A 22638-nucleotide genomic window follows, 5' to 3' on the forward strand; every position below is an offset into this window, starting at 1 on the left:
GAAGTCCATGAGTATAAGTTATAATGTGAAATTACTGCCTTGCCTAGGGACAATTAGAGAATGTCTTGCTTTACAAAGATATGTTCCCCCCCCAAATCATATAAAATCACATGTTCTTTTTTCTTTCTAGGGCCGCATCTGTGGCATATTGAAGTCCCTGGGCTAGGGGTTGAATCAGAACTGTAGCTGCTGACCTATACCAGTCATAGCAACACCAGATCTGAGCCCAATCTGCAACCTACACCACAACCGGCAGTAACGTCAGATCCTTAATCCAACTGAGTGGGGCCAGGATTGAACCCACATCCTTATGGATACTAGTGAGGCCCTTAACCCACTATCCACAATGGAAACTCCATAAAATCACATATTTTTAAAGCATAATTTTTAATGCAATGAGTACAAAATTTTACTATTTCCTTGTGTAAATACAGATTTTCAAAGGTTGGGTTTACTTAAGTAAGGTAAAATAATGCTAACAGGTGGTAATAAGCTCTCAAAATTGAGAGAAAAGGAGAAGTTTAAAGAAGGGGTTTCTTATAGAAAGAAACAATATCATCCTGAAAATCTTGATGGCTACAAGATTTTGTTCAAGGTAGCAGGTGAAAATTACCTAGGAAGCGGGCCACAGTACATGCATGCATGCCTCTGCCAGAATAAGCATCAGCTTTGGCCCAAGGATTCCTCACTATTCCAATGCTGAATGGGTTTAATCAAGACTACCAGATCCCTCTACAGGCTGAGAGCAAGCCTGTTCCCCTACAAGTTAGGGAACGAAGGTTCCTTGTTAGCTTTCATTCACTTCCATTTACTTGCGTTACTCATCATAAAACACACACACGCGAAAGCATGTGCAACAAATTACAAAAATAATAAGACAGGAAATCACTGAGTTTTGTTAACATAAAAAAAACAAGGCGGGGGGAGGATGAAGATACTTCAGGTATAAAACTATGTACTGGCTTACACTACGTTAAGTCAGTGTAAAACTCAATCTGAGCTTATAAGGCTAGGATACATTTTTAATGCCAAGTAGACAGAATTTAGCATACAACCATCCTTCTCAATCTGATTTTCAGAGTCCAAAAGGAAAAACTTTCCTCTTTTTTCAATTCAACAATACTGTATAATCCTGGGCAAATTACTTAATCTCTGCAGACGTCAGTTCTCTTATCTGTACAATGGGACAATGTGGATAATAATGGTACCTACACACTGAATTGCTGTAGGGATTAAATGATGTGATACAGTAAACACTCAGTGCCTGGCACAGAGTAAGCATGCAATGCATGCTAGCTACGTTATTATGAGGATGTCTTTAGCAGACAGAAGCAAAGACCTACTTTTTAAACAAAAGCTCACAGGAGAAGAGGGGAATATTTGAGGTAGAACAGGTGAAGGACAGAAATTAGATGGAAGTGCTATAGAAGTGGTACAAAACAAACAAAAAACTCTGCTAATCATAAACACTTACAGTTAGGTTACTCCCTAGGGGGAGAGAAAACAAAATTAAACCACATACGTAAAACTGCTAACAATTAAGCATTTTAACAAAAATATTTAAACTGCATCTGCCCACACAATGTGAGCCCTAATGGTGGATGCTGAATTAAAAGATCAGTATGAGAAAGAGCAAGATAGTGACCTCAGGGTATCTGTGGGGCTGTGATTTGTTCAGCTCTCTATGCCAAGTGTCCACATGGAGACACTTCCTATCTCCTAATATAAACCCAGATTTTCAAATGTCAGTCTTATTTAAATGACATAAAATAATGTTAACTGGCAGTACTCTCAAAACTGGGAGAAAAGCAGAGGCATAAAGGAGATATTCAGCAAATGTTAGTGGGCCAAATCAAAATAATGAGGTAATAAATCTGGGACAGGGATTTTTTTCTACATATAGGTTCCATAAAAGTGGTGGTGGCTATTTTATCACTGGGCCACCAAGATTTTTTTCTGGTTTTCAAAACCATTAAATTGTAAAGACAAATATAATCATTATATTGTAATGATGTTTCCCATTACTTTAAGGTTCTATGAGACACACACACACATACTCTGCCACAAACACCAGGCACCTACCACAGGGTCCTTCACAGTGTCAATCAGCTTAATGATATTTGTTCCACCACGAAGGTTCTCCAGAATCTTAACCTCTCGTTTTATCTTCTTTTTCTTCACTGGCTTAAATACACAAGCGTAATGAGAAGTAAGACTCCTTTTGAAGTTAATAAATACAAATTCAAATCCATATACCAAATGGATATTGCACTATCTTGCACACCATGTTATGCTAAAGAACATGTCTAAATTAGAAGGGGAAAAGGGGGTAGGGAAATAAAATGGGCCTGCCCATAAGAACTTTTAAGAAAAACCAAAGAATTCACAGACTCATATAGCTTAAGTAGCTACGATTAGGGCACATACAATCTTGAACACTCATGTCATACTTTAAAAATAAAATGCTTACTAGCTAAGTGCCAAACGGAAAATGTTATAACTCTGAACAGCTGTCTATCACACACTCACAAATGGAAAAACTGAAACAAAATGGTGAGACACCTGCTCTTCCCATGAGTTGTATGTAATTTTGTCTTCTAGGAGTGAAGACCAGTTCACTGACATCAAGTTACAAACTTGTTTCCCAGCTGCTAGGTCCCATTTCCTGTCACCATTCCCATTTCCTTAATATCTAGAATCTGAAATCAGCTCAGAGCCAGTAAAACTTCCCAATTGATCCCACTCCTAAAGAAAGAGATGATGGATCAGCAAAGGAGAAACTGATCTTTGACATAGCAGTGATTGAAAACCCCTGCTACCTACTAACCACTCAGTTCCCTGGAGAAAAAAAAAAAAAAATTTTTTTTGAAAAACCTTAAGCAGAAAGAGTAGCATTATACATGTTATTTCTTGTCTTAAATGGGCTAAAGAGTTTGAAGAAGAATAAAAGCAGCTGTGGAAAAATAAGCGTTATCACAATCAATTATGTTTTATAAAGTACTTAACGGGCATATAGGAAGCACTCAATAAATGTTAGCTTTATTATTTTTAAAGTTTTCGTTAGTGATAAATCATATTTCTTCCTCACAAAATTCCTATGTAGTAGACTCGGCTAAGTTGAGCTATTTGCCCAAGCTCACACAGTTAATAGTAAAGAGTAGGGGTAGGATTCAAAACTAGACAGTCCCCAGGCCTTCCTCACTCTTAGCTATTATGTTTTCATTTCCCAAGTGCAGCTATGGGAGAGATATAACTAAGGAAAGGAGTGTCCCATCATTGAGACACTGTTATAACAGCACAAGCAAATAGAGTCCAATGGATTGGCCATGAAACAAGATTAAAACAGTCTGTGTGTATGTGGTGGTGGTGGGATGTGGGGAGTTGTTATATACACACATGAGAGAGAAACCATCATCTCTTGCTGGTCACCAAGCTACAGCTCTGAACACACAACAAAACAGAGAGAGATTATTAAATACAAAACACCTGCATCCCCTGTAACAGGGTCCTTGGCTGAGAGATCCTGCTGCATTCTTCCAAGCCAGCTACCACAGTCATGCCCACTTCACTTGGTCAGGGTTCTCAGTAGAACAGATCTGGCCACTGCAGGTCTTCCCTGCATCCACTTAGGAATCTTACTCCTAATTACCCTTTTTCTTAACTACAGAGCTCAATACTTTGGGAAAAGGAAGCACCTGAACATGAAGTACGACGTGGTCAGAAAAGAGCCAGAGAAGGACATACTACAAAATAGGTACCCTATAAGCTTCAAAAATATCAATATCATGAAATACACTGAATGAACAACTACTCCAGATTAAAAAGGTATGACAACTGAATATAACACATGATCCAGGATTTTTCCTTTGCTATAAAGATTATAACATCATAAGGGCAACTGGCCAATGAGAACAAAGGGTGTAGATAAGCTAACAACACTACATCAATGTTCATTTCTGATTTTTGATCACGGCATTGTGGGTTTTATAAGAAATTGTTCTTCAGGCAATGTAGGAAATTAGGGATGACTGCAATTTGCTCTCAAGCACTTAAGACATGTAAAACAAATATAATTATATCTATGCATAAACACATGTATGCGTCTATATGTATATAATATATACACAAGAGAGTGAGAGAGAAGAGTAAAACAGATGCCAGTATTCGAGAAATCTGAGAGACACAAGAATTTTTATGATTTCTAAGTCTGAAATTTTGCTAGAAAGTTAAAAGAAAAAAAGCTGGCTATTATATCTAAAAACTCAGCCATTGCTACCATATTCTAGAGTTGTCATCCCATACTAGAAAGCAGTTACAAGTCTGCGGGAGTGGTAACAGAGGGAGAAAAACACCACAGCCAAAGAAGCCTGTGTTCACCAAAAGTCCTCCTCTCCCTCTAACAGTCAATCAGTACAGGGGTAACCCATTAAAGAATCTGCTCCTATGAGAATGCCCAATATAAATCCTTGCTCTGTTCTCTGCTATTTAGCAAGAGACCAGGCAGGCACCCGGTTCCTAGCCAACGCAGTTAAGATAAACGTATTTTTCATTATGTCTAAAGATAACTTATAGAGGAAATGAAGCATATTTTGCTACCCTAGTGTCACCTGTTCAACCACTTCCCAAACTAGTCTGACGACAGCAGGACAATTCTAAAGTGGTACAATGGAGTCACACTGCAGCTGGAATCCGCAGCTGGAATCCTCACAAACTGGCAAAAGACCAAGATACTGCAAAAAAGGAAAAGTGATGGACAGTTCAGGACACTCCCCTCCAAAGCAGGGGCACCAAGTCTCTAAAGGAACCAGGCTATAGGTAACTCCCTTTAATTTCAAGCTTACTCCTCTGAACCTGAGGGATGCTGCAGGAGTTAAAAAACCAATGAGCTCCCAGGGACTGAAGGTAATGATTTAAATTCCATAACTAGAATTGGAGAGAAAAAGTTAGAATTTCTAAGGGAGGACCCTTAGCATCTGAAGGAAAAAAGACCATGAATTTTTATAGAAATAAAGATGCTCCGACCCTCTAGCCCAGGGTCTGGACTCATTCACCACCAGTAAAACAGAGAATACATTTCTATCACAACCTCATCATTTCACATTTCATTCTGCGTGCTAGAAAACGCCTCTCTCTCACCCAACTTTCATTTATTCCAACTCAGAAAGTGTATGATTCTAACTGAATTAGTTTCACTGTTTTACACAACAAAAAAATTTAAACTCAGAGTCTAGTAGATAAAATGGCAAAAAGCTAAAAAAAATTAATGTATTAAATCTAGTTTCAATAATAAATGAATTCTGGCACACACCTAAAGAGAATGTTTAAAGGGAAAAAATTCAAATTCTTCTGTGTATGAGCTCTGAAGAGAAAGAAAAGAATTTCAGAAGGTTTCTGCTTACAAATGAAGAGTTTCAGCTATTTGGGAGACCTTGTTTAATGTAATCCAAGAGTAAGGATTTCCTTTTCTTTTTTTTTTTTCTTTTCCTATCCACCAACATTAAACATTTTAAAACAACAGACCAATTTAGTGATGGGCTGCTTGGAAAGACAAAAGTTGATAAAGTAATCTGGCTGACTTATTTTCTCACAGTTGCTTTTGTTATTTTCTTTTATTTTCCTTTTTTGGCTGCACCCGTGGCACATGGAAGTTCCCGGGCCAGGTGCAGCAATGCCATATCCTTTAACCTACTGTGCGGGGCCAGGGAGGGCACCAGGGCCGCCACAGAGACAAGCCAGATCATTACTCCACTGCACCACAGTGGGAACTCCAGAGCTGGTTTTTATTTATTTATTTATTTTAATCTTTTTTGTCTTTTTGCCGTTTCTAGGGCCACTTCCATGGCATATGGAGGTTCCCCGGCCAGAGCTGGTTTATAAAAAGCCAGATCTGAGAATGGTTTCAACTACTAACATTTAATTGTGATTGAATCTGCAAAGTAATGTCTACCAAAGGTTTAAGAATTATGACCTGAATACAGCCCAGCAAATATTGACAAGCAAGGTCTCCATATTTTTCTTTCCAAGCACCACTGAACCAATAAATTCAAGGAAGGCAGCAGAACTTTCCAATCTGGGATTACTTTTATTCTACTACCAAAGCAACAACTGCCCCATTAAGATATTAATTTTATCAGCTGCAATAAACAATTACAGTGAACAATGGTTGTGAGGAATGTAGGATGGAGTAGAAAGCAAGCTCAGTCTGGATGATGGCTTTTATTACCTTGGTAGCATCTTTAAAATCCACTGCAACTAACCTAAATATGAACATTTATCTGAGCAGTGTTTACTTCTTCACAGCAACTTCCCCTAGTTTCATCTTCCTAATTACATTATCAACTTCTTGAGGGTAACTATTCTCAGGATTAAAAAAATTTTTTTAATTTAAAATAAATCTCATCAAGAGAGCAGTACAGTCCTTTCTACTCTGGTTCTGCCCTCTAAAACCATTCACTCGGTCAAACTGAAACACTGTTGTTATAACCATATTTTACTGTTCTAAGTGCAGGCACTGCTTTAGGCATATTTAATTCACATTTAATAGTACTTTGAGATGAAAACTGTTAGCTACCACAATTTTACAGGAGGGCACTGAGGAAGTTGAGATTACTGCTCAAGGCCACAAGCTCCTAAGTGTTGGAATTAACATCTGAATGCAGGCAGTCTACTTTCAGGACCACATTAAAAAAAAACAACAAAACAGAAAGCTCACTGTGTAGATTACTAAAACACTACCACCTATCTGTACCTCATGTGCTTTTTCCTACAACCTGTGAGTTCAACAGAAAGGTATACTCATTTCACAGGTAAGAAATCACTCAGGCGGGTATAAATGAAGAAGCTAGTTCTAGAACCTGAGCCCCTGTCCTCCATTTACAGCACTCCTTGCACTTTACCACCCTATCACTGAGGTGACAGATCCTAAAACTCAGGCTCCAGGAATCACCTAGAGCCATGCTCTACACATGAAAATGGATATTCAATATCAAGATATTCTTTTCACACATGGTTCACTCTCCAATAAACTCTAATATATTAAAGGGATAAAACTGTTAACCCTTAAATCTGGCAAGTGATCAGGATGAGACTTGGAAGAACTATATGGGTTAACGAAGTATGAAAACACTGGTTCTTCTGGCGTCAAACCAAGAACAGAAACTAACATTTCACTTAAGCGTTAAACATGCTGCTGTGGATACAAACCAGAGAATCCAAGTCTGGGTCCCTATAGCTTCCTGGACATTCATTCATTCCACACTTTAAGGAGCAACCCACTGACATCAAGTCTCAGAAGAATAACTCCAAAAATCATTAGAAACAAATTGATTCCATTTGTCTTCCAGTGAGTGTCTGTCCATCTTTCCAGCACAGCTCAGCACATCCAGCAAACGTCCTATCCGTGCCCCTCACATCTACTAGACTCCATGGCAAAGACTCCACAGTCATGGGCCTAGTGCTTCCAGCCCCGTAACCATAGGACCCTGAGCAAACACCTGGGTCTTAATTTGTTTAAAAAAAAAAAAAAAGTTTCAGTTCTAATAACTTCTATGCTCCCCATTCTGTGATTCTGTTTCAAACAGGTTAACCACACTCTTAATCTCTGATCTCACAACGGCAATAAGAAAAAATAGCACTGATTAGTTTGCAATTTAAAAAACCTGTATTATTTATTTTTTTTTCTTTTTAGGGCCACAGCTGTGGCATGTGGAAGTTCCCGGATAGGGGTCAAATTGGAGCTGCAGCTGCCAGCCTAAGCCGCGGCCATGTGGGAACCAAGCCTGCAACCTACACCACAGCTCACAGCAACACCCTACCCCTAACCCACCGAGTGAGGCCAGGGATAAAACCCGCATCCTCATGGATACTAGTTGGGTTCATTCCGCTGAGCCACAAGGGGAACTCCTATATTATCCTTAATGTTACTAATACTTTAATAACTTTTTAAAACAATTTTTATATAATGAGACATGTGAAAACTAGAAATACCAAAAAAATTAGATAAATTAGTATTAATGTCTTGCTTTAGGAAGATGATGTTTTGGTACACTCATCTAATAAAGTAAATGGAGAGTAAAAAAACTACCACCTGAGACAACAGAAATAAAGGGAAAAGTACAGTATCAGCATGGAGAAAACACCATTTTGTTATGACCTAAATGATCACCAGCTCACTATAAAGTAAAGAAAAATAATCCGTAATCAATAGTCACCTTATTCTTCTTTTAACACTGCCTCCTGACAGCACAAATTTTTAAAATGTCTACAAACAAGCAGGCTTGGAAAAAACAAACTTGTACTACCATCATTCTTTGAAGCCTGATAATTTCTGGAGGGAAAAAAATTAGTCAAGTTCTTTATAAAGTAAAACTACCAAAAAGAAGTTTTATATGAGGATTTCCAGTCCTTGCAGCATAGATCCAAAAGCCTACACATTTGTGTTTTAAATGTTACTGCTCTTAACTTCTGTTTAGGAAATAGCAGTTGAATTTGAAGGATCCCAGGAACACAAAAAGAAATGAAATCCACAGAGGTGGTACTTACAAAATATTAAAAATTGTCCAAAATGGCCAAATGCTTATATTTCTGTGTAAACCTTCCTAAGAGGTACTACAAAAGAACTGAAAAGTTGATTTTTTAGAATCAAAAGATGAAACTTCAAGCACAAAAGTGGCTTTCTGCTCTGCTGTTAACCCTTACCACCACCACTCCATTTGTTCTCAAAACAATTTCTGTCAAAAAGGATATCATCCCCTATTGACTGGAAAGTTAACCATTTCAGCCCCAGAATCTCACTTCAGGACAGAAACATTCTGCTCACCAATTTCTTTCTTTCTTTCTTTTTTTTTTTAAGCAAACCTGCGATGTACAGAAGTTCCCAGGCCAGGGATCAAACATGAGCCTCAGCAGTGATCCAAGCCAAAAAGCTGGATCCTTAACCCAATGAGCCACCAGGGAACGCCACCAATTTCTAAATTCCTAAAACCTCTTCATAGTTTCAATACTTTGATCAAAAAAAATATTTAGAGGAGTTCCCGTCGTGGCGCAGTGGTTAACAAATCCGACTAGGAACCATGAGGTTGCGGGTTCGGTCCCTGCCCTTGCTCAGTGGGTTAACGATCCGGCGTTGCCGTGAGCTGTGGTGTAGGTTGCAGACGCGGCTCGGATCCCGCGTTACTGTGGCTCTGGTGTAGGCCGGTGGCTACAGCTCCGATTCAACCCCTAGCCTGGGAACCTCCATATGCCGAGGGAGCGGCCCAAGAAATAGCAACAGTAACAACAACAACAACAACAAAAAAAAAGAGACAAAAGACAAAAAAAAAAAAATAAATAAAAAATTTAGAAATCTACTGATGTAAATGATATAAAATTCCTCCGTGGTCATTCACCATCTAATCATTCTCACATATCAGAATGAACTCGATGCAAATCTTGTTGACCAAAAAGGCAGGCAGCCCTGTCCTCAAGGAATGTACCCTTTGCCTCAGTCACAATGTAAACATCAATACATAAGTTTCTTCCCACAATAGGAGTTCCCGTCATGGCACAGTGGTTAACGAATCCAATTAGGAGCCATGAGGTTGTGGGTTCAATTCCTGGCTTTACTGAGTGGGTTAAAGATCCAGCATTGCCGTCAGCTGTGGTGTATGTTGCAGATTCGGCTCAGATCTGGTGTTGCTGTGGCTCTGGTGTAGGCCAACAGCTGCAGCTCCGATTAGACCCCAGCCTGTGAACCTCCATATGCTGAGGTTGCAGCCCTAGAAAAGGCAAAGACAAAAAAAAAAAAAAAAAAAAAAGTTTCTTCCCACAATTGAAATACAGTAGGCCTATATGAAGAGGAACCTTTTTCTAGATTCTTCCAAATTATGCGCATCTAGCCCTCTGTTAAGGACATAATTTCCTGTGGCCAAATACCACAGTAGGTATTGGTCACAACTTTGACTTCTCTGAATAGGGGCACATAACTTTGGGTAAAGACCCTATTCTTTTTATTTTTATTTTTTGGCTGCACTTGAGGCATGCAGAAGTTCCTGAGTCAGGGATAGAACCCATGCCACAGCAGTGACCATGCCAGATCCTTAACCCATTGAGCAACCAGGGAACTCCAAGTTCCTATTCTTTTTATTTTTTATTTTGCTTTTTTGGGCCACAAGTGTGGCATATGGAAGTTCCCAGGCTAGGGGTCAAAGAGAGCTGCAGGTGCCAGCCTATACCACAACCATGGCAACACCAGATCCGAGCCATGTCTGTGACCTACATCGCACCTCATGGCAATACCAGATCTTTAACCTACTGAGTAAGGCCAAGATTGAATCTGCATCCTCATGGATACTAGTCAGGTTTGTTTCCACTGAACCACACCAGGAACTCCTCTTTTTACTTTTTTAATTTTTTTTTTCTTTTTATGGCTGCACCCTCAGCATATTCAAGTTCCCAGGCTAGGGGGTCGAATCAGAGCCACACGAGCAGCCTATGCTGCAGCTTGCATCACCAGTGGTTTTTTAACCCACTGAGTTAAGGTCAGGGATCAAACCCGCATCCTCATGGACACTGTGTCGGGTTCTTAACCCACTAAGCCACAACGGGAAGTACCCCTATTCTTTTATATATATATAAAATACTTTTAACCTACTTTTAATTCAGCTGGTTAGAAGGAGAAAATCCAACAGTACCCTAGGCAATTTCTTTTTTTTTGTTGTTGTTGTTGTTGCTATTTCTTGGGCCGCTCCCACGGCATATGGAGGTTCCCAGGCTAGGGGCTGAATCGGAGCTGTAGCCACCGGCCTACGCCAGAGCCACAGCAACGCGGGATCCGAGCCGCGTCTGCAACCTACACCACAGCTCACGGCAACGCCGGATCGTTAACCCACTGAGCAAGGGCAGGGACCGAACCCGCAACCTCATGGTTCCTAGTCAGATTTGTTAACCACTGCGCCACGGCGGGAACTCCCATCCTAGGCAATTTCTAACCCCATCCTTCAGATAGAACAAATCCGGACAGAAATGTCATAGGGCTTTGAAAAACGGAGACTGAGAGTAGTTTTCACCAGTGGAAACAAGGTGGTTCAGGCTGCACCCTGAAAAGAACGTGTGTGAAAAAGATCTAAGAACTAACACTTCATTAACTAGAGCATCACAGGGGCCTCCCAAGACTTATTCTAGAACACTGGAACTTACTCTGTGCTCAATGTTAAGATCTTACAACCTAACACTAAAACAAACAGTAAGAGAGAGGAAAAAAATAGGAAACAGGAGTTCTGGCCAAGGGTTATTTCAACATAGTGACGTTAGATATGCTTCTTGGTGCCTAAATTTCTGGTTGGTTAAAAATGTCCTTCAGTTTCCATATCGGGTACCCTAAACATATCCTATAAATCTTTAGAGCAGGGGAAAACTATCCAGCAACTGAGGCTATGAAGTTCTCCACAAGGATGACAAAAGGGCAATATGACACTTCCCTAAATGAATGTACTATTACTTATATACACACCTGAATGTGGTTCCCTTTCAAAAGACGCCACAGGAAGTTGCATACTTACTCTAAAAATGCTACCATCACATCAAAGTTTAGACATTTTTCTGGAATTGCTTTAGAGTCAGCAGTTTATTCTTCTGATTGCACAACAGTGGGATATGGGTACTCCTAATGTCAATTTATGCCTTGCTTATTTCCTAGAGAGATTTTAAGTAGCTCTATTAAAAACATTTATGCTAATGTTTAACAGAAAAAAACTGTATGGTTTCCCAGGTGACTTCTCTGATGGGAATATTTCTTTAAATATTTGTGAAGAAAAAAAATAAAGACCACGTGACTTTGTAGGAGCAGTTCATATTTAGGGAAGAGGAGAGTCAAACTCCCTATCTTCAGTATCAATTCCTCACATCTCCCCCCCAGTGTTTCTGACAGCACAAATAACTTGCCTATTTCTCTGCAAACCTGCCTCTTCATCACAAGGCTAGAATGGTAGCAGTAACAGAGTCAATCACTTTTCTGAAAGGTGATTTTCTGATAGTCGAAGCCTGACCTCCCTTTTTAAATCGGGACACAGCTGCCCCAACTTTACTTAAGGCACAAAAACAGCTTTTCAATCCTACATTCTTGTTCGCAGAGCCTCTCCAAAATGGCCACATTGGAACTCTTGTATATGTGAAAGTGCTTATATGCTCCTACTAATCAACTCTTTGGTCTTCTCGTGATTTCACTAAATGACATGCACGCACATTAAATGATCAGGCAATGATCATTGAAAAGAGTCTAAGAATTATTTTTTATATGCCTTTGACACATTATCAAAGCTACACAACCAGTTACTCAGAAGAGAATTTAGCCAACTCTTCATGTTCATCAAGATCAAGCCTTCCTTCAAGAGATGACAAAAGGTATCTTTAACAAATTCAGGGTTCTATAAACTAGACAGGTTGTTTTGCTTTAATTCAAAACAACCCAACTTCACGTTTACTAGCTGATAAGCAACAATGAATCTTCCTGGCACTACTGGCTCACTATATCCATCTTACCTGAAACTTTTAACACCAAGAAGGAAAAAACAAGTCATTTTTCCACAGGAGTGGTTCCCTCCACTCAGGTTTCAAATGCATCCTTGAAGCTACTTTTTTACAACTTTCTGGAATAACATATACAGTACTTGAGGAGCCTTTGCGTTGATAGGATCTTCATGAAAAGGCTCTTTTTGCTTCTGAATGCCTATTTATTTTCTAATAAATGGAGCCCCTTTGGAAGTTTCACTTTGGAAGCCTTTAATTACATTTCAGAACAAGCATGTTCCTGAACCATCACACTTAGAGTTGAAACAGGTCTGCCTATTTCTGCAGATTTTCTTGAAAGTTCACAGGAAAATGAGGTGGGAGGAGTAGGAGAGGGACATCAGACAGAACAGATGCAAAATGAGAGCTCAAACTGCTCATTGGAGAATGTGGCTGAAATAGTTCATATCCTTCTGACCTGTGAAAAAGAAACTTTAACGCCGCTCATAAGACACTCACCTTGAGAATTTTTACAACCACTCTCTCGTTGTTGGTGATGTTAATGGCCTCAAATACTTCACTATACTTTCCCCGACCAAGTTTTCGAACCAGCTGGTAATCATCTTGATTACTGTGAAAGCCAAGAGCGACAAATATAAATGGCAGGACTTAGGATTAACCAAGCCTATGCCCACTACACACCCCATCCAGGCGCTTCCATTAATCAAGCACTTGGAAGTGTCTACACATCATGCCACAACTCATTCCCTAAATGAAAGCCACAACATAAACTTGGCTCCTCGCACTAGACGCAGTTCCTAACCTAATTGGTCCCTCGTAACTTAGGGGAGATAAGGTGGAAGGCACGGGTCTGACTCAATCTAGAGGTGAGCAAAGCATCCATCCCGGAGGCCCAGAGGTGCCCCTCCGCCCAGCACCTGCCTTCTATTGCACACCCAGAAGGTAGACACCGCCTGCCTTGCGAATCTGGACATCCTTAAAAAATTTCCTCCCACCCATCCTCATTTCAAAAAAATAGAAAAGCAAAGAATTTTAATAGCTCAAGAGGACAGCTGCTGACTTCCCACCCCAATAGAAACCCCAAAGCGTAAAAGGAAAGGCTGCTCCCTTACTCCCACCGGGCTCTGGTCCCTGGACCCCTACACTTGTAAGGAAGTATACCCTGGGGTAAGGGGTACGCACAACGGGGAGGGAGAAGCGGAAGGGAGGAGAGGAAGACGAGGGCACTGGTGGGGGGAGTGGACCTCCCACCCCAGACCGGAGAAGCGCAGGCCCAGCAAAGGGGCAGGCGAGGAGATAGACAGCGGGGGACAAGTGCGGTTTGCGCGGGGGGTGGGGGGACGGCCGGGCGGGGGTGGGAGTGAGAGGGCCCGGCGGGGGGCGGCGGCGGCTTTACCCCCAGCTCGGGACGTGAGACTCATAGTCCCAGTACTCGCGGCTCCTCAGGCTGTTCACCTCGGCGTAGACCCGGGCCCTGCTGCCCGCGGCCGGGCCCGGCATGGCGGGCGGGACCGGGGGGCGTCGCGGGGCGCCGAGGGCGGCGGCGGCGGCGCGACGGGGGGCGCGGGGCGGCGGGCGGAGGAGGCGGCGGGCCGCGGGCCGCCGGAGGAGGAGGAGGAGCGCAGCGGCGGGCGGCCGCGCCAGGCCGGGCCCGCGGGGGCGGGCGGGCTGGGGGCGCGGGGGGCGCCGGCCAAGCCGGCCGGGCCCTGGAGCTGCCGGCGGGACGGCGGGGCGGATGGCGCTCGCGCTCCGCGGCGGCCTCCGCTCGGCTCGCGGCCCCGAGGCGGCGGCGGCGGCGTCGGCGGCACCAGCAGCGGCAGCCGCCGGCCGGGAAAGGGGCAGCGGCAGCGGCGGCGAAGAAGGAGGAGGAGGAAACCCGGAAAAGGGGCCGCGCTCACTAGGAGCGGCCGACGCCCGGCCCGGGGCCGCCCAGCCTCACAGCGCCCCCTGCAGCGCGGGGGGACCCGCCCGCCGGCCTGGTCCCGCCCCTGACCCCGCCCCTCCAGGATCCCCTTCCAAATCTACCCATCCTTGGTCTGGCAGAAAGCGCTCATCACAGGGCCTCCCCGCCCACAGGCTGCTGTCCTAGAGCCTTGCCCCCTCGCCTACTCTTCCAGGACTCTCCTAGAGACCCCCTACCCCAAAGCTCTCTACCCTTTCGTCATCCAGAGTTTCACCACCAGACCTCTCATACCGACCCTGCTGTGACACTTTTGTCACCCAAACTGTTCCCATCAAGTCCCTCCCTCATGAAACTTGCTCTTTTCACTCAGAACCTCTCCAACTCCTGATTTCCCCACCCCTCCCAGAGACAGCCCATCTTCCCTGATAGACTCTCCCCTGCCACCCACAGACTCTTGAACCTCCAGACTTCCCCTTCTCTCTTCATCCACAAAACCCTTATCTTACATTTTCCCCAAAATATCCTTCCAGAACCTTCCCTAAGAACTCTCTTTATGTTCATATCCTCACTTGGTTAAGTTGGAGTCAGCCAAGTTACTCACTGTAAAGTTCCTATTTTTCCCTTTGTAATTAATAAGCAAAATGTGTGGAGACACTTTGAGACCATAGAAATACCTTGGTTTGGTTTGGGAGGACAGAGAGCAGGAGAATTGTGAGAGTCCTGCCTTGAAGGGACAGGCTAGGAGTTGGGTATGGACTGAGGGTGGGGTGGCCAACCAAACTTTGGCCTATTTTATTAGGTTGCCTTCTAGCCCTGAACACTCTTCTCTCCTTGATGTTCTGGGCCTTTCTTTGGTCTTGCTTTTCCATCCCACATTTTTTAATCACTCAGCCTGGGTTGCTTTGAATCCAATCCTTTTTCATATTCTGTTTTCTAGGTGAGGCCCTGCTTCCTCCTTCTTGATACAATTAAGAGAACAAACTCTGAAGCTAGATCCTTCCGTGTTTGAATGCCAGCTCTGCTACTTACAAGCTGTGTTACCTTGGGCCAATAACTTAACCTCTCTATGCTGTGGATTTTACAAAATAAAAGCAGTAATGGCACCTACCTCACACGACTATGGAGCAGATTAGACAAAATAAACCATGAAAAACACTTAGAACAGTGTCTAGCAGATACTGAGTGCTCAATATGATTATTATCTGACCAGGGCCTTTCCCTACACATTGCTCTCCTTGAGATGCCCGTCTTTCAGTTTTTTCTACCCTCCAAGTTTGGCCGACATCACCTCTACCCCCTCCAGTTCCATTTTTCTCTGCCTGACTCCTTTTTCCTCTCCAAGTCTCACTTTTAAGTTCATTTTATTTATTTATTTATTTATTTTTTGCCATTTATTGGGCCGCTCGCATGGCATATGGAGGTTCCCAGGCTAGGGGTCTAATTGGAGCTGTATCTGCTGGCCTACGTCAGAGCCACAGCAACGCAGGATCCGAGCCACATCTGCAACCTACACCACAGCTCACGGCAACGCCGGGTCCCTAACCCCCCGAGCAAGGGCAGGGACCGAACCTAAAACCTCATGGTTCCTAGTTGGATTCGTTAACCACTGCGCCACGACGGGAACTCCCATTTTATTATTTTTTAATGATTTTTTTTCCATTATACGTGGTTTACAGTGTTCTGTCAATTTTCTACTGTACAGCAACCCAGGCACACATAAATTATCAAGCTCCATCATAAGTGACTAGATATAGTTCCCAGTGCTTTAAGTTCATTTTAAATATTAGAGTTGATAGTGCTCAACACCCATCCACATTCTTCAGAAAATTGCATATCTTGTAATTATTTGTTTCTTAGGTTATTGTCTATTTCCTCCACTGTAAAAACAGCATAAGAGCAAAAACTGAGTCTAGGTAGGTGCTCACCACTGGCTCACCCTGCACTTGCCACAGCTCAAGGCTTTCAATGAATACAGTGTTACCCTACAGAGCACGTGTTAATTACAAAGGGGAACCTGGAGGTCATCACTCTAATCCTGAATCACACTTGACATCATCCAGTAAAGGACCAAGGGACCCTCTGATGTGCTGCACCAAGAAAGGACACAACATCTGCCGCCAAACCTTAACTTGAATCTAATCAGACAAATCAAAACTGGGGAGCTTTCTGCAAAACAGCTAGCCTGGACTCTAAAAAAAAAAAAGAAAGAAACCCAAAAAACCTCTGGAGTAGTGCTCTTGATTAAAGGAGACTGAGAGATGTAACTATTTTAAATAAAGTGTATAATTCTGGATTCAATCCCCGATGAGAGAGGGAGGAAGGAAAGGAAGGAGAGAGGGAGGAAGGGAAGGAGAAAGAATGCAGATAAAAGGACACCGTATTGGGGCTACTTGGGAAACTTGAATACATAAAAGTATCAAAGTATCGATGTTCAGTTTTATGAGTGAGAGGATTATATTGTGTTTAGGCAAGAAACTTTCTTGATCTTGGAAATTACATGCCAAATGTTTGGGGATGAAGTATCATAATATCTGCAACTTTCAAACGGTTCTGCAGAGAGACATAAGTTCCTGAGAGCACAAGCACGAACGGGGAGAGGGGAGAGATTCAGGAGAAATGTTGACACTTGGGGAATGTGATTAAAGACTATGTGAGCTTGCAATTTTTTGGTACTTTGAAATTTCTCAAAATAAAAATTGGAAGAAAAAACCATTTATAGAATAAGTGGGCCTTGGAATTTAATTCCCAAACCTGCAAAACTCCCCAAATCTCTGTCACACACACAAAAAAACAAATGTTCTCAAATTCTTAATGCAGCCTTTGGATTTCTTTGTGACAAGTCCCTGTGAACTAGTCTAGACCGGAGGTTTTTAATCCTGAGCCCCTGGATGAGCTTTTTAGGTTGATGGAACTCCTGACACTGTGTGCAAGATTTATGGGTTGGGGTGTGTGTGTGTGTGTGTGTGCGTGTGTGCGTGTGTGCGTGCGTGTGTGCGTGTGCAGGAAATCTTAGCATTCATCAGATTCCCAAATGAGGCCATGACCCAAAAATGGTTCCAAACTACTGGTCTAACTACTAGGTCCAACCCCAGCTGGGGCCCCATTCCTCACCTCCACCCTCGCCCACCTCTGACCCCACCCACCCTCCCTGCACCTTCCTCTCATTCCTCACTAGCAAACCCACACCCATCTCATGTAACCTGCTCCCACGCCTGCTGGGATGCCTGAGGATTCACCCACACATCGCTCTGGTGCAACATGCTCTTGGGTTTGCCTGACACTTTGCTAACTCGGCCATGAAATCTGCAGTCAGTCCTCCCACGGCCAAATGGAGTATGCCTTTGTGGTTTCTTAGTAGGTAGATCGGACACCCCGTAGACTTGGTGGAGACCCACCTCCTCTCCTTCCTGCCAGTTTGCCATGCAATGTGCTTGGTGTGAATTAAGATGGGCTACCAGAGATGGTGCCAATGCAACTCTCACTGGATGGATATGGAGAGGGGCAGTCCAGTGGCTCTTCAGGGGTGGGAGACATGCCAGGGCCATTCAGTGAACCAGAATGACTTCCCCTAGTTGCTCTGTGTGTGTGGGTTTGGGGTGAGCATAATTCAGGGTTACACAAGGGAGAAGGAAAGAGGGCGTCCTGAGTCAACTCACCCAACAATTTCATACCAACTCCTCCTATGCCCCACAATTCTATCCAAATACTAAAAAATAACTCTCCGAACTCTCCCCGCCCCATAAAAAACCCTTGCAAGAACAACTTCTATCTTCACAAGGCCTATTTCCACAATATTTGAGGCTGTTACATGCTGTTATACTATATTACTGGTTCTAAGAACCTAGTCCAAGAAAAGAATGAAAATTATGATCAAAGAATTATCCAGAGTAGTAACAGTGTGTGTGTTCAATATCATTGAATCCTGCAAAAACCCTCAGGCTAAAAGCCACTGAATTCAACCCCGTATGGAGTGGATTGTGTGGTATGTGAATTATATCTCAAGAAAGCTGTTTAAAAAGCCAGTGATGGGGGAAAAAATGTAATTGTAATGTATACATGTAAGGATAACCTGACCCCCTTGCTGTACAGTGGGAAAAAAATAAAATAAAATAAAATAAAATAAAATTAAATTAAATTAAATTAAATTAAATTAAATTAAATTAAATTTTAAAAAAAAGCCAGTGATATTGAAGCTGTGGTAAAGATCCACTTTTTGCAGTTGCAGAAACCAAGACTCCAATGACATGGATAACTGAAGCAGAGCTTCGATTTGAACTCCGGTCTTTCTGACCACCAGGTCTATTTCTTAACCCACTTCTTTTCTTGCTTTTTCTTTTTCTTTTTTGGGGGGCCGCACCTGCAGCATGTGGAAGTTCACAGGCCAGGGATCGAACCCAAGCCAGAGCAGTGACAAGGCCGAGTCCTTAATCGCTAGGCCTCCAGGCAACTCCTCTTAACCTACTTCGGATTCAATATATCCCTCAAAAGACCCAAAGATGTTCTTCATGAAAATCATCATTTTAAAATCATGAAAATGTAAAACAACCTGAATATACCCAGTTGGGGGACAGGTTAAATAAATTATGGTGTATCCCTACAGTGAAATATTAGACATCTTTAGAAATTATGACTATCAGGGATTTTAGGTAATGAGAAAATTCTAGCATTTTTATATAATAAAAATTATATAAAGTTTTTAATAGTTTTTTTTAAACTACACAAGTATTTGTGATAACCAGAATGATGCCAGCCTTGTTCCCAAAAATATCGACTTTCTAGTCTCTGCGACAGATGAGTATGTCAATATATGACTTTACATGGAAAAAGAGACTTTGCAGATGTGATTAAAACAGGATTTTTTTTTTTTTTTTTTTTGGTCTTTTTAGGGCTGCACCCATGGCATAGGCAAGTTTGAACTCCTGAACCCATGAACTGTGAGATAATAAATATGTATTGTTTTAAGCCACCAAGTTGGTGGAATTTGTTATAACAGCAATAAGAAACTCATTCAGTAGAATATAGTTACCAAACATTTTTTCAAGAAATTCAGTCAGTGAGATAAAATGTTTACCACATGCCTGCAGTTTGGTATGTATTCTTCCGGGCCTTTTTCTCTGCAATAAAAAAATATAAGATATGCTCTTTTGCTTTGCTTTGTACCAAAGTGTATGCACATACTTTGTAGGTAAATTCTCAGGCTTGTAACAAATGCATAGGAAAAGAACAGCAAGGAGATACTGTAAGTGCCTTTAAGTCTTGGAATCATTTGATTTTACTTTTATTATTATTATTATTATTATTATTATTATAATTTTGGCCCCAACCATGGCATGTGGAAGTTCCCCAGCCAGGGATCAAACCCACTGCAGTGACAATGCTGGAGCCTTAACCTACTGAACCACAGAACTCCCTGATTTTGCTCCTACAGTCTGAAAAAATAACCAATGTGTAGATGCTGTTGACTATCTTAGCCCTTCCCTTCAACAATCTATGGGTTTATGAGGGCTCTTCACCAGTTGGGAGGTTGCAGAGGGTGGGGGAGTAGGGTTTTAATTCCCTCTGGAATCCAAAGCATCCACAGGGATTGCTGGGCTCCCACCTCTGTGTGTCTTTGAGGTTCCAGGCAGGTGAATCAAGTTGTTCATTTGAGCCCCACTGGCAGCAGCCCTCCACCTGAGTCCATTCCTACCACGTGCTAAGGGATATCATTTTTTGATTCTTTTTTTTTCTTCATCATCCTTAAAGTGTGGATGATGGTGTGCCCTTCTCCCAGAAAATGCCCTCCAAGAGGGGTGAGGGGATGTGGCAGAGCCTGCCCAGACTAAAAACAGAAATTTTCTGCTGGTGCTGCTGTGGGGTCCCCTTTTACTCAGCCTTGTTTGGGGTCACACTTTTCATCCCTGCCCCCATCACCCACCTATTCTGAAAAGCTCAGTAAATTTAAACCCTCCCATTATTCTCAGGGAAAGATAGATAAACTCAATCAGACTAAAATGTAAATTACAGCTCTCTAAAAGGGATTTGCATTTTAAGGAGGGTCAGGACCCAAAGGTCCTGCAGGATCCTTCCTCACAGACTGGCAAGTGACTGTGGAGGGATACTTTGGAGGGCAGACAATATTTTCCTGAGAGCTGCACCCACCCTGAGTGGTTGAGGGGGGCATTTGGAGGGGTGTGGGTTGAACGCTACTGAGGCAGGCACTACACCCTCTGGCAAGGCCATTGTACTTCGAAAACATTTATCCTCTTCCGGGCAAACCAAATGCTCTTCTAAATTGTCCAGAATCACCATCAACTCCCACTTCCTATCCATCACCAGGTCCAGCTGGCTTTCTGTCCAGCTGGCAGCTCCCTTCCACCCTCCTGTCTAGATGCCCACAGCATTGGCCCTGATTTCAGCCTGAATCATTTCCTCCTTGGGTTTTCTGTGAGTCCTTTCCTGCAGCCATTTCTGGGCTGTCAGACTCACCATGTGCTAACCCAGGGTCCTTAACTTGGTGGTTGGCTAGAAATCAGCAAGCTCATAAACGTGGCTGAAAAAAAATTTCTTCACTAACCTCTAAATAAAATTTAGCATTTTTTCCCATTATAGATGTAGTATGAAAATTAATAGGGAGTTCCCGTTGCATCTCAGCAGAAATGACTAGTATCCATGAGGATGCAGGTTCGATTCCTGGCCTCGCTCAGTGGGTTGGGGATCCAGTGTTGCTGTAAGCTATGGTATAGGTCGAAGATACCGCTTGGATCTGGCATTGCTGTGGCTGTGTCCAGGCTGGCAGCTGTAGCTCTGATTCGACCCCAGCCTGAGTGTGCCGCAAACGTGGCCCTAAAAAGCAAAATGAAATGAAATGAATAGAATAGAATAAAAACAAAGCACAGTAGTATTAGCTGTCCCTGCGAGTTTGTCACCACAGAAATCCCAGATATTTGCTTGTCAATTTAGAGTTGGTGTTTTTTTCTTGTTCGTTTTCCATTTTTGGTCACCCTGCAGCATATGGAGTTCCTGGGCCAGGGATCAGATCCAAGCTGAAGGTGTAACCTACACCGCAGTTGCGGCAATGCCAGATCCTTGAACCACTGTGCTGGGGATCAAACTTGTGTTCTGCCACTGCAGAGACACCATGGATCCTGTTGCACCACGGTGAGAACTCCGGCTTGTCTTATTTTAAAGCAGGAAAGCTGCTCTGATTGTTGGAGGCAAAGGGTCTGGAGGAATCCTCCTGATGTTGGGCTTTCCCCCCTGGGTTCCCAGCCCCCTCTCTTCCTCATCTTAAGGCCTCTGTTTAGAAGACTCTGAGCTTGAAATGTGACACTTTTATTTCCTCCAACAGATACAAGGGGATATAGCCTGAGGAGTAAAGACAAAAAGCACACAAAAACAACAACAAAGAACCAGCTAAACTAAAAGATGATGCACCTGAAAGTTCTACTTTTTCTTTTTAGGAAGTGCATATCCTTTCTGGATGCTTGCAGAAGTCTTCCTGTTTGACTAGAAGATGACACGGGGAGCCCAAATGCTAGTGCTGGGCTGCCCCTGTGAAGGCACAGGCCTGCCAGCTCAGCTGCCGCAATAAAATAAAGTACAACAGGAGTTCCTGTGGATGACCTGCCAGCCCCAGAAAGGCAATCCGAGCCCAAGGAGAAAACCAGAACTCTACACGCTAAGGTGGGGACAAATCCCTTCGTTGAGAAAGTGAGGGAGGACACACAAACACTGGTGACAGAGACAGCTGGGAGAAGGTGGCCCCAGTGGCAAATGCACTAGAACTTTGAGGTTGCTGGAGCCACAGTCGAATCAAGCAGGGACTCACCCTAATTAATTTACACAAGAATTGTGTCATTCTGACCATGTCAGAATCCTTAGACCCTGTTCTAATTTTGCCATTTGCCCCTTACAGTTGCCATTTGTTTTTCTTGTTGTTGTTGTTTGTTTGTTTGCCTTTTTTTTTTTTTTTTTTTTTTTTTTTTTGCCTTTTCTAGAGCTGCTCCCATAGCACATGGAGGTTCCCAGGCTAGGGGTCTAATTGGAGCTGCAGCCGCCAGCCTACGCCACAGCCACAGCAACACCAGATCCGAGCCGCATCTGTGACCTGCACCACAGCTCACGGCAACGCTAGATCCTCAACCCACTGAGCAAGGCCAGGGTTCGAACCCGCAACCTCATGATTCCTAGTTAGATTTGTTCACCACTGAGCCACGAGGGGAACTCCACAATTGCCATTTGTAATGTCC

At 42.9% G+C, this 22638-nt stretch overlaps 1 protein-coding gene across 2 annotated transcripts in view; it reads right to left on the bottom strand.

Annotated features, from left to right (window-relative positions):
- The window catches only part of CSNK2A2 (casein kinase 2 alpha 2), a 42091-nt gene extending 27710 nt beyond the window's left edge, over window positions 1-14381 (bottom strand). The window contains exons 1-3 of one of the 2 annotated variants that reach the window (XM_021093948.2): window positions 13901-14381; window positions 13003-13114; window positions 2083-2184 (exon numbers count right to left, since the gene is read on the bottom strand). In XM_021093948.2, coding sequence (XP_020949607.1) covers window positions 2083-2184; window positions 13003-13114; window positions 13901-14004 — 318 coding nt within the window. In that variant the 5' untranslated portion in view covers window positions 14005-14381. The remainder of the gene's footprint in view (window positions 1-2082; window positions 2185-13002; window positions 13115-13900) is intronic. The other variant, XM_021093949.2, reaches the window with a different exon arrangement.
- Window positions 14382-22638: the final 8257 nt, after the last annotated feature.

This window comes from Sus scrofa, chromosome 6, assembly GCF_054392235.1.
Source record: "Sus scrofa isolate SSC_HxYL_T2T_F1_AM1 chromosome 6, Sscrofa_HxYL_maternal_Yorkshire_Landrace_v2.0, whole genome shotgun sequence".
Taxonomy (NCBI): domain Eukaryota; kingdom Metazoa; phylum Chordata; class Mammalia; order Artiodactyla; family Suidae; genus Sus; species Sus scrofa.